Below are 13,253 nucleotides of genomic sequence, written 5' to 3'. Positions count from 1 at the left end.
CAAAAGCAATGTCATGATTTTCACTAAACTTTAATTTATTATTGTTAATTTCAACTTATTTCAGTGACAGCTGTTTTTTCCTTCTTTAGTGGGAGGGTATTAATACATTTGAGGACGACTGTACATATAAAAACACAAACACTTGCTGGTATTACCATACACACCAGCTACTATCTGTAATTACCTACAAGGCTTTCCGGCCAAATGTTCCCTTATGTCTCACTTTATCTTCGATCATGTTTGTGCCTTGGCTGTCTCAGTCCAACAATTTGATCCAGACTGAGATACCGCAGCTACAGAATGGACTGTAATGAAATTTAGTATATTCATGGTCTCAAGAAGATGAAACCTAATGACTAATAATTGATTATTCCCAACTTTCTGTCTAGTGCCACTATGAAGGTGATGTTTTGGTGTTTTATGAAACATCACAACAACTTCTTCTATGAAACTTGGTTACAACAACCAAATATATTCTGGCAAAATTAATGACAATCCCATTGACTTTAGGTGCCCTTTGTGTTAAGTGCTAATTAGTAAATGTTTATGAAAAAAGATGAACGTATCAAACTCACAAAGCTGCTAACGTGGCTGCAGAGTTTTAACCCGTGTCCAGAGTACTCCTCCTTAAGAGACACTCAGTAGCTGACTCAGTAGTGAGCAATAAATTTCCACTTTGGACAGCATCTAATCTTCTTTTTTTTGTCATCACTGGCAGCTGTTGAGTTGCACAACTATAATTCTCACCTCTATAAAATGCAGTCTGGTGCTGTGTTGGGAGAAAGTAGCATGCATGTCATGGATAGGAATATTGTGAAATTTCCGTTGGGGGATTTTTGAGGACACTGTAGACTAAACAGCCACAACATTAAAACCGCCTGCCTAATATTGCGTAGGTCTCCCTCAGTTTTTTACCTCTAAGCGTTTTTAATGTTGGAGCTGATTTGTGCATAATGTATTTTTATTTATGTGACCAGGAAATACATTAGCGTGTTTACAACAGAGACCTGGCCTTAATGGTTGAGCAGGATGTGTATCACACAAAAAAACAACCAGAAACAACAGAATCCCTCTGCCTCATGCTCATTTTTTAAAATCTGATGCTTTAGAATGCGTTTTTTGTGAGGTGAAGATTTCTGAATGAGTATCTCATCTGCACACAGTGAGCATAGTGCAGCAACACAGCCTTCATCTCATTCAGGCTTAAAGTCGAGACAGCTGTCATCATCTTCTACTTCCCTCTGTCCATCCATCCAGGTATCATCACCACCGGTTCTACCCTGATAGAGTACAAGTACTACGTTTCAGCGTACCGGGTCCTGTACAGTAACGATGGCAAGCAGTGGTCCAGCTACAGGGAAGCAAATTCTACACAAGACAAGGTAATTCAGACGCCAAATCAATAAGCCCTGCTGGCTCAACAGTTACGTCATTTGCTTTCATGTTTTTTTCTTCCTTTCTTTTCTTCTAAATTAGTGCAAATGGACAAAAATGACACTTTAGAAAGCTGCAGGGACACTTAGCTGGACTGTTTCCTTAGCAACTGGTATTGACTGAGAGACGTTTATGGCAGGAAATGCGAGCAGTCAGTGGTTTGAGTTAAGTGCTGTGGTAGACAAGTCAGGACACTTGGGCATTAATAATGAATGGATATGGATTTAGCGGCCGGGTTGTTAGGCTGGAACTGCTGCCTACGAGCTGCTCTCTGCTGGGATTCTTACAGGCGCTTATTGTGTGGAGGAAAGTAGTTATTAGCTTGCCAAGTTGGAAAATAATCAGCTTATGGCTTACAGAGCGTTTGTCCACATACTGGATTGTTCGGGTGAACTTTATTTCCTCCCAACTGCTACTACGTTGGATTCAAATCTCTGGCATAAATTAGAGCGTTTGTTCTTGTTTCTTGCCAGATTTTCCAAGGCAACATCAACTACCTGCATGAGGTGAGGAATAACTTCATTCCACCAATTGAGGCCAGATTTGTGAGGGTAAATCCCACCTTGTGGCACCAGAGAATAGCGCTCAAGCTGGAGCTGCTCGGCTGCCAAGTTCCTCCTCCAGGTAAAAAAAAACAAAACAAAAACAAACCAAAAAGTCTGTTTACTGGCAGAAAATTAAAAGATATTTTAAGCTCCAAGATCAAATGATTTCTTTTTTCTGTATTTGACAGTGAGGCCATGGCCGAGGATGCCGAGGCTACCCCCCTCTCATTACCCTCCACATCCTGCGGGTACAAAACGCCCCCCTCACCTCGGCCAAACCACTCACACCCCAGATATCAGAAACACCACTATGCCTCCCCACACTGGTAAAGGTGTGTCAGATGTTCATTTTTAAAAGATAAGGATCCTTAATGGAGATTTGTGGTGTTTATTGTCCTGTTTCTGCTCCTAGATGTGGCGCTGGCAGCGGTTCTGGTTCCTGTGTTGGTCATGGTCCTCACTGCTCTCATCTTGAGTGTGGTTTGTACTTGGCACTGGAGGAACAGGTGTGCATTCCTCTCCTCCCATCATAGCGCATTTAAAATCTTCCATTATTGCCTTTGTGACTTTATTTTTCTCTCTTTGTAGGAACAAGAGCTCCGAAGGAACTTATGATCTTCCTCACTGGGATCGCACAGGTACGTCAGCGCTCTGCAGCACGAGCCAATGTGTCTGCATGTGTTTTGTGGGTTCGCTGGTGCAACTCTGTAAATCTCAATGTGCATCTGCTGCAGACTGGTGGAAGAGCATGAAGCAGCTGCTGCCTTCCAAGATGGTGGAGACTGAGGATTCAGTTCGGTACAGCAGCAGCGAAGTTGGCCGGCTAACGGGGAGAGGAGCTGTACCACGACTACACGCTGAACCTGCAGGTTAGTGTTGTAAAAAATGTGCTGACTATTCAAATAACCAGAGGGGTGTACAAGGAAGCCAGATTAATGGGTTAATGAGGTATGTTGAGCTTAAATTCAGAGTTTTAGGCCACGTTTACACATAGCCGGGTATTTACAAAAATGGATTTACGTTTTCAAAAATAACATTGTTCACACCAGATTGTTTAAAAAAAAAAAAATCTTTGTCTACACAAACCTGCATAAACACGCTGGTAAGAGCTGTTATGACAATGCCAAACCTATAGGGGGCAGAGAAGCATAAAGCCATGCTAGCCAATCAGAATCCTGGAAAAAACACAACAACGAATGGCACCAATTACTTCCTGTTACGTCAGCGACAATGATGCGAGGGTCGTTTGTTTGGACCAACAGAGAAGTGGAGCTATTCCTAAATGTGGTGTTAGAGTACAAAACCAGTAAAATACTTGAAAATATTGACTTTCTATCACAGTAGCCAAACTGTAAACATGGGTCGCACACATATGACGCTTTTGCCCGATACTGTGACGTCAAACTCCGTCTCCTGATGTCTACATGCAGACGTAAAGACGGAGTTTTTCCAAATCTCCACTTTGGCCGGAATTTTCAGATATAATTGCTTTCGGTGATGTTTAGCTTCGTTTGCGTGTAAACCAAAGGCCCTAACGCTTTGAAATATCACCGTTTTTGCTACGTGTAAACACGGCCTTAGTGTCTCAAAGGTGGCTGTCTTTCAATCTGCTGGATCACCATGGTAACTGATCAGGAGCAGGTTATGTTCAAAGTTTTGGATTTAAATCAGCTTAAAGCATCTCCCTTTAACCAGTTTGTTTTCCTGATGTTTTCCATTAGCAATACAGATTCTCCTCTAAGAAAATAGGTTATATCTACAAACTTGTTCAGTAATTCCACTGAGCGAAGGCGTGCAGTTACAGTCGCACAAACTATATGTGCTGCCACAGGAACCTACAGAAAATGCATAAATATGTTTTTGTGCTTGGTCCCGATTTGCCTCACACAGTCAGTCCTGCTGCTAATAGAACACAGATTTAATTATTTAGGCTTTTGTTGTTATATGCACAAGTAAATTACCTTAATGGCTGTGATCAACACAGTTTAAACTGCTTCCATCGTTTGCTGTGTAACAGACTAGAATGTTAAACCTTCAGATAAGGTCTTGAGAGAAGACATTTCTGCATTTTGGAGTTGTTTTTCTGGCAATATCCAATATGTGCCCTTAAGTCAACAAATCGGATGTAAAGGCCAAAACTAAGAATGTACTTAAAGACTTCCCCATCCTGTAGCGAAAACATACTGTACATATACAGTTTTAAAAAGGCTGAGTAATTTCCTAAAAGCAGCAGGACACTGATGTTTTTGGCAAATGTTCCTCAGATAGAAGTAAATAGTGCATTTGACGGGGACTGTTTACCGCTGTGCATTAACATACATTTATTGCTCTGCTTGTAACTTCAAACAACAGGACAGTGTTTGTACAATGAACTCTAAATGATCTACAGCACTCACGTTTATGATAAAGGACATGTCACACACTTTTTATATGTTTCTAACAGTTTCTGGACAATGAGAGACCTGCTGGAGCAAGAAATTGTATCCAACATTTGTTTGAAGCAATTAATTGTTTCGTTTTTTGTTGGTGATAAACAAAATCACTGAGCAGCATAAGTCTTAATCTTTAATGTAGTCTCACTGATTTATTTACTTTTTGGACATACCAGCAGTTTTTAACATTATGTCATTTGGATTGCTCTATCTGGCAAATATTCTACTTTGCTGTTTTGGCTTCGACTAGCTCCTGGGGGAAATGTTTGTCTCTTTAGCTGCTAAATGCTTCATTATGTGCACTAGCTAGTAAGTAACCGTGTTTGTCTGCTTTTTGGTTCTGAGTAGGTCACATGTGGTGGTTGTTTTTTGTCATTTTTGACTGAAAACAGCTGCTGGTTGTAGTTGAAACTGATGCAATGAGAATTAAACAAAACAGCTAAAAGTTTTGAGGCAGACAGCTGAAAAATATGATGAAGCTCTGTACAGTCAAATGGAGCTTCAATAGTTGTAAAGTTAGTAAAAACTGGACTTTTGGAGAATTGTTGGGCGTGCTACTGAGATTATAGACATCAGGTGACCTATTAACTGTACGACGTCCTTGGTTATTGTTATTCTACGATCTACTTTCTTTCTAGAATATGCCCAACCACTGGTGAGCGGTGTAACAACATTAGGCGCGCGGTCCACCTTCAAACCGGATGAGGGACCTGATCCAGGATACTCGGATCCAGACCTGTATGACGCTCCCATCTCACCAGACGTATACCACGCCTACGCGGAACCACTGCCAGCTTCGGGATCTGAATACGCTACGCCCATCGTGGTCGATATGGGTTGCCACCTACCGGGGGGGTCCACTTTGAACCAGGCCTCCACGGTGTGCAGCTTCATGGGTGCACGGACAGACAGCGGTCAGTCAGGGAGGCTGGCGTACGATACACCCAAAAATACCACTGGACAGGTAACGCCGACTGAGGATCTGACCTACCAGGTACCTCAGAGTAGCACTCAAAAGCCAACAGGACAGAGCTGAAGAGTCGGGATGCATAACGGCCTTAATCTGCCCCTCACCACCAACACAACCCAACGGACAAAGATTAGAGGGTTGTAGGAGGAGGAGGCGGTGGTGTGAACCTGTGAGCCCTTGAGCCTCGGCTTGAGTCTTGAATGAACACTACCTTAGCTTTAGATTCATCTGGAGATGTCTGTATTGCCTAAACATTTCTGCATGGCCACCAACTGCTTGTGTAGTGCCATTACAGTCCTATCACTGAAACCACAAAGATGAATGTGTTTGTGCCAGGTGTGAGAGTTTGGAGATGGATGAGCGGGAAGGAGAAAGCTGACTACTATTTGATAAAGACTGTGTCCCTGTTCTGTGATTCTTAGTAGGTCTTTCATCCTGTGAAAACTGTGATTTCCATTCAGTTAAACGCTAAACCAGGTTCAACTGTAATGTACCTGGCGATTCATCAAATCTAAGGGTTTTCTTACTGAATTAATTGCATGTTGCATTAAGTACCCTACATCTGAGAGTAACGCCTTTGTACAGAACTCCCTTTTCACGGTACGTTTATTGTCTTACTTTGTTTAAAAGCATGACTTGAAATTGTGTATAGTTTTAGCAATTCCATTACTGCAATCCTGTTTAAACTCAAATGATTTTACTGATATTTATTTTTATTTCACATCCTGCTGATAAGGAGAGATTTTTTTTTTTTTTAAAGTAATAAACACCCCTCCACTACCCTCACTGATGGCAGATGAAAAAAAACTGAGGTTTGCACTGTTGTGGACACCTGACTGACAATAAGTAGTTTTTTTTTGATAAATCCTGTCAGATGTTTTAACTTGAAGAGGCTCATCGGGAGAATCAGTCCAGTGAAATTCCCAAAGAGAAAGTGCTTTTAGTCGTATCAGAGACCAAATGTTGCCTTTTCCGTGTTTATACAGTGTCGATTCACAACAGATCGGACTTTCGCAATCGTGCCAAGTTTAGCCAAATCATTCATAAAAGCAGTCTTAACGTAGTGAGTTAAATGATGTGTCTTTGAAACAAAAGGTACAGCAAAAAGTGGTAGATGAGTAAATATGTTACAGCTGTGATCATTTCATAGTTTGTGTGTTGACTTTTATTTGTGGATCATAATGATTGTCTGGTGTTGATGTGGGTGTTTGATCTGTTTTAATGCATTTTGGGGTTCCCTCCTTGTATCTATGTGCATCAGTGTCTGTATGTACAGTAAGTTGTTCCCATATTTCAGCCTTGTGTGTGTGTGTGTGTGTGTGTGTTTTTTGGACTGTGTATGAGGCTTATAGGTGTAGTAGAACGTCGTCTGTAGCACCGGTAGACTGCATTCCTCTCCTGTCCAACCTGTGGTACTGATCTGACCAAACGCTCGGTGGTTAGGAGATGCAGATGGAGGGGAAACGAACAAGACAAGCTGCTTTATAACTTTACAGAAGATCAACCTCGCCCGAGGGAAAGTGTTGCTCAAACAGCTGTGCCACTGTCATGCTTCGATTATGCTCAGTAACCAGAGTTGTGGTGCTTCCTGGTCACGGAGGGGTTGTGTTTATGTGGCTCTCACTGATTGTATATAGAGAAATAAAGAGTTTTTAAAAGAGAAATTGTTTATTACAATCATCAGCTGTCATAAAAACGTATGTACAAATTGTTTTAATCCACCTACTCATAAGTAGAGCTGCAACAATTGATTAACGGATTTGTTTTTAAAAAAAATAACACAATCATTCTCAGATTCCAGCTTCTTAGAAATTCTTTTTTTTTACAGTACTCTCTTTGACGGTAAACTGAATATTTTTGGGTTGTGGGCAGAACAAGACATGTGAGGATGTCATGAAAATAATCAGTAGTTGCAAGTCTACCTACAAGTTTCTACCTGTACATGTGGCTGACATATACGTACTTAAAAATGACACGATGCTTAGCAAACTGAGGTGGTCATGGTTCAAAAGTTACATGTTTTACTTTACTTTCATTGGCCTTGCTTACATAAAAGGGAAAACATGATTTAATTGGCATTATCATCGTTTCTGTGATAATTAAACTCACTTCCGTCTTCATCCACTGTTACCATAGTGTTTAACTTTGAGCCATGCTAACTGTAAAGCTCCAACAACGGCTCTAACAGTCCCCACTGTAGTCTGGGATGAGATAATAACAACTTCTGGATGAATTACCATGAAAGTTTGTGTTCATGTTCCTCTCAGGACAAATTGGAATAATGCTGGTGTTCCCCTAATAACACTCACTGGTGAAAGGAGCCATTGCCAAAACTGCAGTTAAACCAATACTTTGGTTTATGACAAAATTCCTTCAAAACTAATGATATTTTCAGCAAACCTCTGCTGTACTCTTAAGTACAAATCAGGAAATATTAGCATGCTAACATGCTAAACTAATATGGTGATCAGACACTTAATAATTTTTTTAAAAACTCTTGTGGCTGTAAATTCTTAGTCCTGGTTTATGAAAGCATGATTTCACGCACCTACAGCACTGACATAAAATCCATACTTGCTGCAATAGCTAACCTTAACTGTGCTGTAATTAAAATCTAATAAAGAGCCTTACAGGGGCTGACTTCTGTATTTAATGTGGCATGTATCAAAGTGTAGCTTTTCCACTTCGCATCTACTTAGACATAAAATACAGCCTCAACTCCCACTGCAACTGGACTTAATACAATTAAAAATAATCACAATAAATACAGTGATACAATCATATCAATAAATATTAATAGTGCATAAACAAAATGGTGTGTATTTTTTTTCAAAAAAATGCAAATGTAAAATCAAGTAAAGAAAGCTTAAACCCTGCGTTAACACACCCAGCTTTCACAAGTGCTTGTTCAGAGCAACATCATCACAATAAAAAGCCGTCACACATGTGGATCATTTAGTTGATAGGGAAAGTAATTTTCCAGATGTCGGGCTCAGTTCTGCATTGGTTTTCCTGCACATGCTGTTGTGAAATTGTACCAAATTAACATTCTTTCTTTAACCATTCTCCTTACCCTTCATTTGCTCACATCAGTGTTGTCATTTAGGATTTGTTGTCTCTTTAAAACAGCTCCTAAGCAGCATGACGATTAGCACTTTTCATCTGCTTTTGACTTGTTGTTTTTTTCCATTATGTCACTGCTCTGCATCCTGGAGCACCTCTTACCCCTTCATTCCTCCATGTTCTTCCCGTTCTTTCCAAACTTCCACCAGACCACAGTGAGCATGATGGCGAGCAGCAGGGTCAGGCCGCTGGTTACGAGGTAAGCAATGGGCAGGAAGTAGTTCTGACCTCCGAACCAGGTCAGCGTGCTCAGCACCACTTCCTTTCTGCCTCGGAAGTACTGCGCAGGAAAGTCTGAGAGGGCAAGAGGTCAAGGCTCAAAATAGGTGACCAGAAAGACAAGCTTAGTGGAAAATAGTCAGCCTGTGGTCTTAAAATAGTCCCTGTCCATACGCTTCTGTTCGACAGCAGATAAGACAAAGAACAATGAGACATGAGCAACCTATGTGTTACCAACCGCCCCCGAAGTTCCCACAGGAAGGCATCTCCAACACCCGTAAAAGGATACTGTAGGATATCTTGACGGTGTAGTTCCCTGCTGGAAGCCCATTCGTGAAGGGTTTGTTCATTCGGTTTAAAACCCCGTAGAGCTTCTTGAAGTTGGGGAAAGCTGCCTCCCTCATCCACACAATCAGGTCGTCATTGATGAAGCCGTTGTTGTTCGGGTCGAGGAGATCCAGATCATAGACTGGCTTCTGCCAGAACGGAGGTTTCGTCGTGCCTGTGGAGAGAGCGTCAAAAATGCAGCACATCACCGAACATCTTGAGACACAAATTAAACCACGCTTACAGGTTACGTCTGTAGTTACCATTAAACACCTGAGCCAGTGTCAAGTTCTCTGTGGTTGGGTTGCGGTACTTGATGTTTTTGTCGGTGTACCAGGTGATGCCTTTCCGCAGAAGAGGAACCGGAATTGTAGAACCACTGGAGCCATGGTAGGTCAGAGTGAAGGAGTCTGGAAGGACACATGGGAGTTAGGAGTCCAGTGAGAGGAAAGGTGGAGGAAGGATGTGAGGATTGATGGTGTGTGTTGTGCTTACCATTGAAGATACTGTTGGCTACAGCGCCGCAGGGAGCAATAGGGCGTCCATCTGGATCATTTGCAAACGGCTGGCAATATGAAGAGGGGGTCTAGTGGAAGAATTCACATGTATTTAGACACTGTACTTAGATAAAAATGCAATCTCCTTAAAAACATACCAGAGTGCATCGAATGTAGACACCTATTATCCATTAGATTTATCTGACAGCTGCAGTTACTGTTTATTTGCAGTGATTAAAAAAAATAAACAAACCCAGTATCAGTGTTTAAAGTCGGCTTCATCTCAATCAACAACATGAAAATGCTGCGTGAAATCAGTCGACGGTTTGCCTTATATTTTGATCCATTCTCCATCGTCACACCATCAGACTGTTCGGACGACGCGGCCCTTAGTAGTTTTGTCACAGTGGGAAAAGCACACACACGAATAACGATGGCTCGGTTCCACGATGCATCTCAGTGAGCTATGACAGTGAACCAGCAAGCACAAAAGCAGCCCCCCCCCGCTAAGTGGAACGCAGCCATCATTAATACATCTGCGCTTTCCCTACTGCGCCAAATCAAAAATATCTGCTGTGTGAAAGGTCTATGATATGAATCCTTTTGTTAACATATCAGCAGACTTTCTGATCACTTATTATGGATGAGGGCCGTTTGGAGCTGAACATCTCCAAAGGGCTGTGATTTGGGTGGAGATTAGCATCTTTTAGAGGAATTAGAAGATGTTGGAGCAGGAGGGGGCCGCCCTATAGATAGACTCATTTATTAACTTTAGATAGACTGAACCTGTCCTTTTCCCAGCACACTGGTACTAAAAAGACCCAGCAGCTTCTCTTTTTCCTGAGAAAACTCGAGAGTTTTAATGTTAGAAAAGACATTTTTCTTTTCAACATCACATCTTGGTTTCTCAAAATTGTCAAATCCAAGCGTTCTGAGATCATCAAACACAACTAAAACATCAGGCACCACCCAGATCTCAAAATCAGACTTCTATACATACAGTCGGAGGTGCACACCCCCCAAATACGTCATCTTAACTCCACCTATCAGGACTGCTGTTATAAAAATTGATGTCTGGTTAATGGAAATATATTCAAAAAACTTTGTGTACTGCCTGTATAGTGATACATAGAGTACACATCTGCTTCTGGGAATAAGGAAGTACTGTGACATGTACTATTCAAACACTGGGAGGGAGCATTCTGCTGTTGTGTTTGATTCTTCAGGCATATTTCTCTGATGATATTTTTACTGTTTAGTGTAGGATTGGCACTACTTGTACTGCTTCGTGTAAATGAATTGAAAACCTTCAACCAAACTTTCTGCGTTCTGTATTTGTCACAGCTTATCTCTGCATAAAAATACCCACGAGAATGTACAAGATGGTGAACTGATAATTAATTATTGTGAAAATACCTTTAAACTTTTCTTCCTGCCGACCATCTGTGCATCATCTCTGGAGTCCATGTACCTGCGGAGGTTCTGATGAAAGTTTCGGAGGCCATAGTAGAAAAAGACATCTCCCTGGAACAGAAGCACATTTCACATCATCGGCTTGCTGTGGAAACGCCAATTTCTAGTCTGACTTTAAGCACAAACAACAAATAAAAGCACTGGTGTGAGAGCAAATGTTGATCTTGACAAATCTGTCTTAATTCAAGGTCCACTTCCAATTTGTTTTGAGAGCTTTCAGCCACATAACCATGTGTCACTTAGGTCTGTGGAAAAAGCTTGCGAGTGGTCCTCAAGTTCAGGTTATTTTGTCCACGTATGTCATCAAATTTAAGGAGTTGTTACCTTAAATGTTTTTTTAAGTTGAAACTCTTTCGTACAGCTGCAGGCTTGAGCTGCGTTGCTCGCATTTAGACGCGTTTCATAACACACTTTGCAGTCCCCGGCGTCTGTGTAGTCCAGCTGGAAAGACAAGAGAGTGTGAATTCAACAGCAGAATCAATTGACAATAAACTGTTTCTCATTAGCTTTATCCAAACACAACCTTGGATCTTTCCTCTCTTTGTCACTCCCTGTTTTATTGCACACGAGGGCCTTTAGGCTTTTCCTCTCTGTGTCTAACACACACCTTGTGCATTTTACACCAAAGCATTCCTGGACTTCAAAATCAGTACTTAAAAGTAAGTGCAGTTTTTACTCACCTTTAATTCCTGAGTGCTTTGCACAGTGAGAAGCAGCCACACTCCCAGCAGCAAACATATCAAAGTCATAAAGTAAAAGAAAGGCAGTACAGTATTAGCTGTTAGCATTGGAGACCAGGCAGGGAGCCGCTGCTGCTTGAAGGCTGAGTTGTCGGGCCTCTGAGCCAAGGGCCCAGACTTGGTTTTGTCCTTCCCCATGAGAGGGACCTTCGGCCGGGGACAGAAGAGGAACTCGGTGGACGGCTGAAGATTCAAGAAAAGCGTTCGACGAGGCGCTGTGCTATCTTCTCTTCCTGTTTTTTTAATGTCAGCGATATCACCCTTTACACACACACACTCGCACCGCTCTGCTTGCCAAGAGATTTTCCCAGCAGGCTTTGCAGGGTGGGGGAGACCGTTGTGGCCTGTTACTTATTAACCACAATCCTTTGCTTAACTACCTCTTTCTGTTTTCTGTTACTTCCACTTTTTTGGACGACTGTGGTTTGTTCTTCTCTGTTTGCTTCCCACAACATACAGGTTTTTGTTTGTTCAAATCAAAACGATACCGTAGAGATAGTTATGTATTTATTCTGATATAATACGTACATAATATGCTGGTTCTGGGCCCTTCCGTGTTGTTCTGCGATGCTTTATCAAAAGGATGCTATGATACATGGGACTTCCTGGTAGGCAAGTAAACTCATGACCTCACATTCTCAGTGGGAGGGACTTCCCAAGGTCAGAGTAAACAAACAGAAGGATGTGGGTTTCATTCTGAGTCCGTTTATTCAATCCATCACCACTGGCAGATTGCGCTGGACTACAAGAGCGAACAAACAGCGCCATACATTTCACACAGACTCTGAAAATATTGAAGGCGGCACGCAGGATTCACACTGTGCTCGACACAAAGGGAAAACAAACAGGAAGAGGCCCCTCAGCATGTTGCGAGGAACATCAGTAGGTCGCTTTAAAACATCGGGTTGTCATGTGGATTATCAGCACGCAGCAAATCCACAATGTTAAAATAGTCCAATTTTGACCCTGTCTTCTTTACAGCCAGCTAGGATGCCGTTCTCCAGCAGCTTCATGAAGTCCACTTTGATCTGAAAGAAACAGACAAATTTAATGTGGACTGTAGAGTCACTGATAAAAAAGAAAACTGAGCATCCTCTGGAGACATGTTTGTGCAAAAAACAAAGGACTGTTATGTTTTTTTTTCTCCATAAAAAACAAAATCACAAATTCCTTCTTCTTCAATAAAGCACCCAGAGGAATATACAACTATTTTTAATTTTAAAGTTTAAACTGCCAAACACACTCTTACTTCACTGAAAAGAAAGAAAAAAGGCAGAGAATAGTGAAAAATGTCACAATTTCCAAAAGCATCATTTTTTATTTTGTCGGACCAACCAGCTGAACCTCAAAGATAATCAGCTTATGAACAAATAAGGTAAAGAAAAGCTATACATCCTCACAACTAGGGGCTTGAATTAGAGAAAGTTTGGTAATTACTGCTTCAAAACTTAAACGAGGAATGTTTCATAATGTTTTCCTGTGATGGCATGTTA

The 13,253-nt window shown here is 41.5% G+C and overlaps 2 protein-coding genes across 2 annotated transcripts in view; one reads left to right on the top strand and one right to left on the bottom strand.

Moving 5' to 3' along the window:
- The window catches only part of dcbld2 (discoidin, CUB and LCCL domain containing 2), a 23,506-nt gene extending 16,465 nt beyond the window's left edge, over positions 1-7,041 (top strand). The window contains exons 9-15 of the mRNA XM_008301355.1: positions 1,258-1,382; positions 1,908-2,058; positions 2,168-2,311; positions 2,392-2,485; positions 2,568-2,617; positions 2,714-2,848; positions 5,050-7,041. Coding sequence (XP_008299577.1) covers positions 1,258-1,382; positions 1,908-2,058; positions 2,168-2,311; positions 2,392-2,485; positions 2,568-2,617; positions 2,714-2,848; positions 5,050-5,447 — 1,097 coding nt within the window. The 3' untranslated portion in view covers positions 5,448-7,041. The remainder of the gene's footprint in view (positions 1-1,257; positions 1,383-1,907; positions 2,059-2,167; positions 2,312-2,391; positions 2,486-2,567; positions 2,618-2,713; positions 2,849-5,049) is intronic.
- On the bottom strand, positions 7,031-12,826 carry LOC103371886 (cell cycle control protein 50C-like). Its single transcript, XM_008301356.1, has 7 exons — positions 11,701-12,826; positions 11,345-11,461; positions 10,964-11,071; positions 9,546-9,636; positions 9,314-9,460; positions 9,013-9,225; positions 7,031-8,798 (listed from the first exon to the last, which is right to left on the bottom strand). The coding sequence occupies exons 1-7, from the start codon at positions 11,896-11,898 to the stop codon at positions 8,611-8,613; spliced, it is 1,062 nt and encodes a 353-aa protein (XP_008299578.1). The 5' UTR covers positions 11,899-12,826; the 3' UTR covers positions 7,031-8,610.
- Positions 12,827-13,253: the final 427 nt, after the last annotated feature.

The sequence above is a fragment of the Stegastes partitus genome, unplaced genomic scaffold (genome assembly GCF_000690725.1).
Source record: "Stegastes partitus isolate 25-593 unplaced genomic scaffold, Stegastes_partitus-1.0.2 Scaffold1666, whole genome shotgun sequence".
Classification (NCBI taxonomy): Eukaryota; Metazoa; Chordata; class Actinopteri; family Pomacentridae; genus Stegastes; species Stegastes partitus.
Note: the sequence above shows the minus strand (reverse complement) of the source record. Positions and strands in the feature narration are given on the sequence as shown.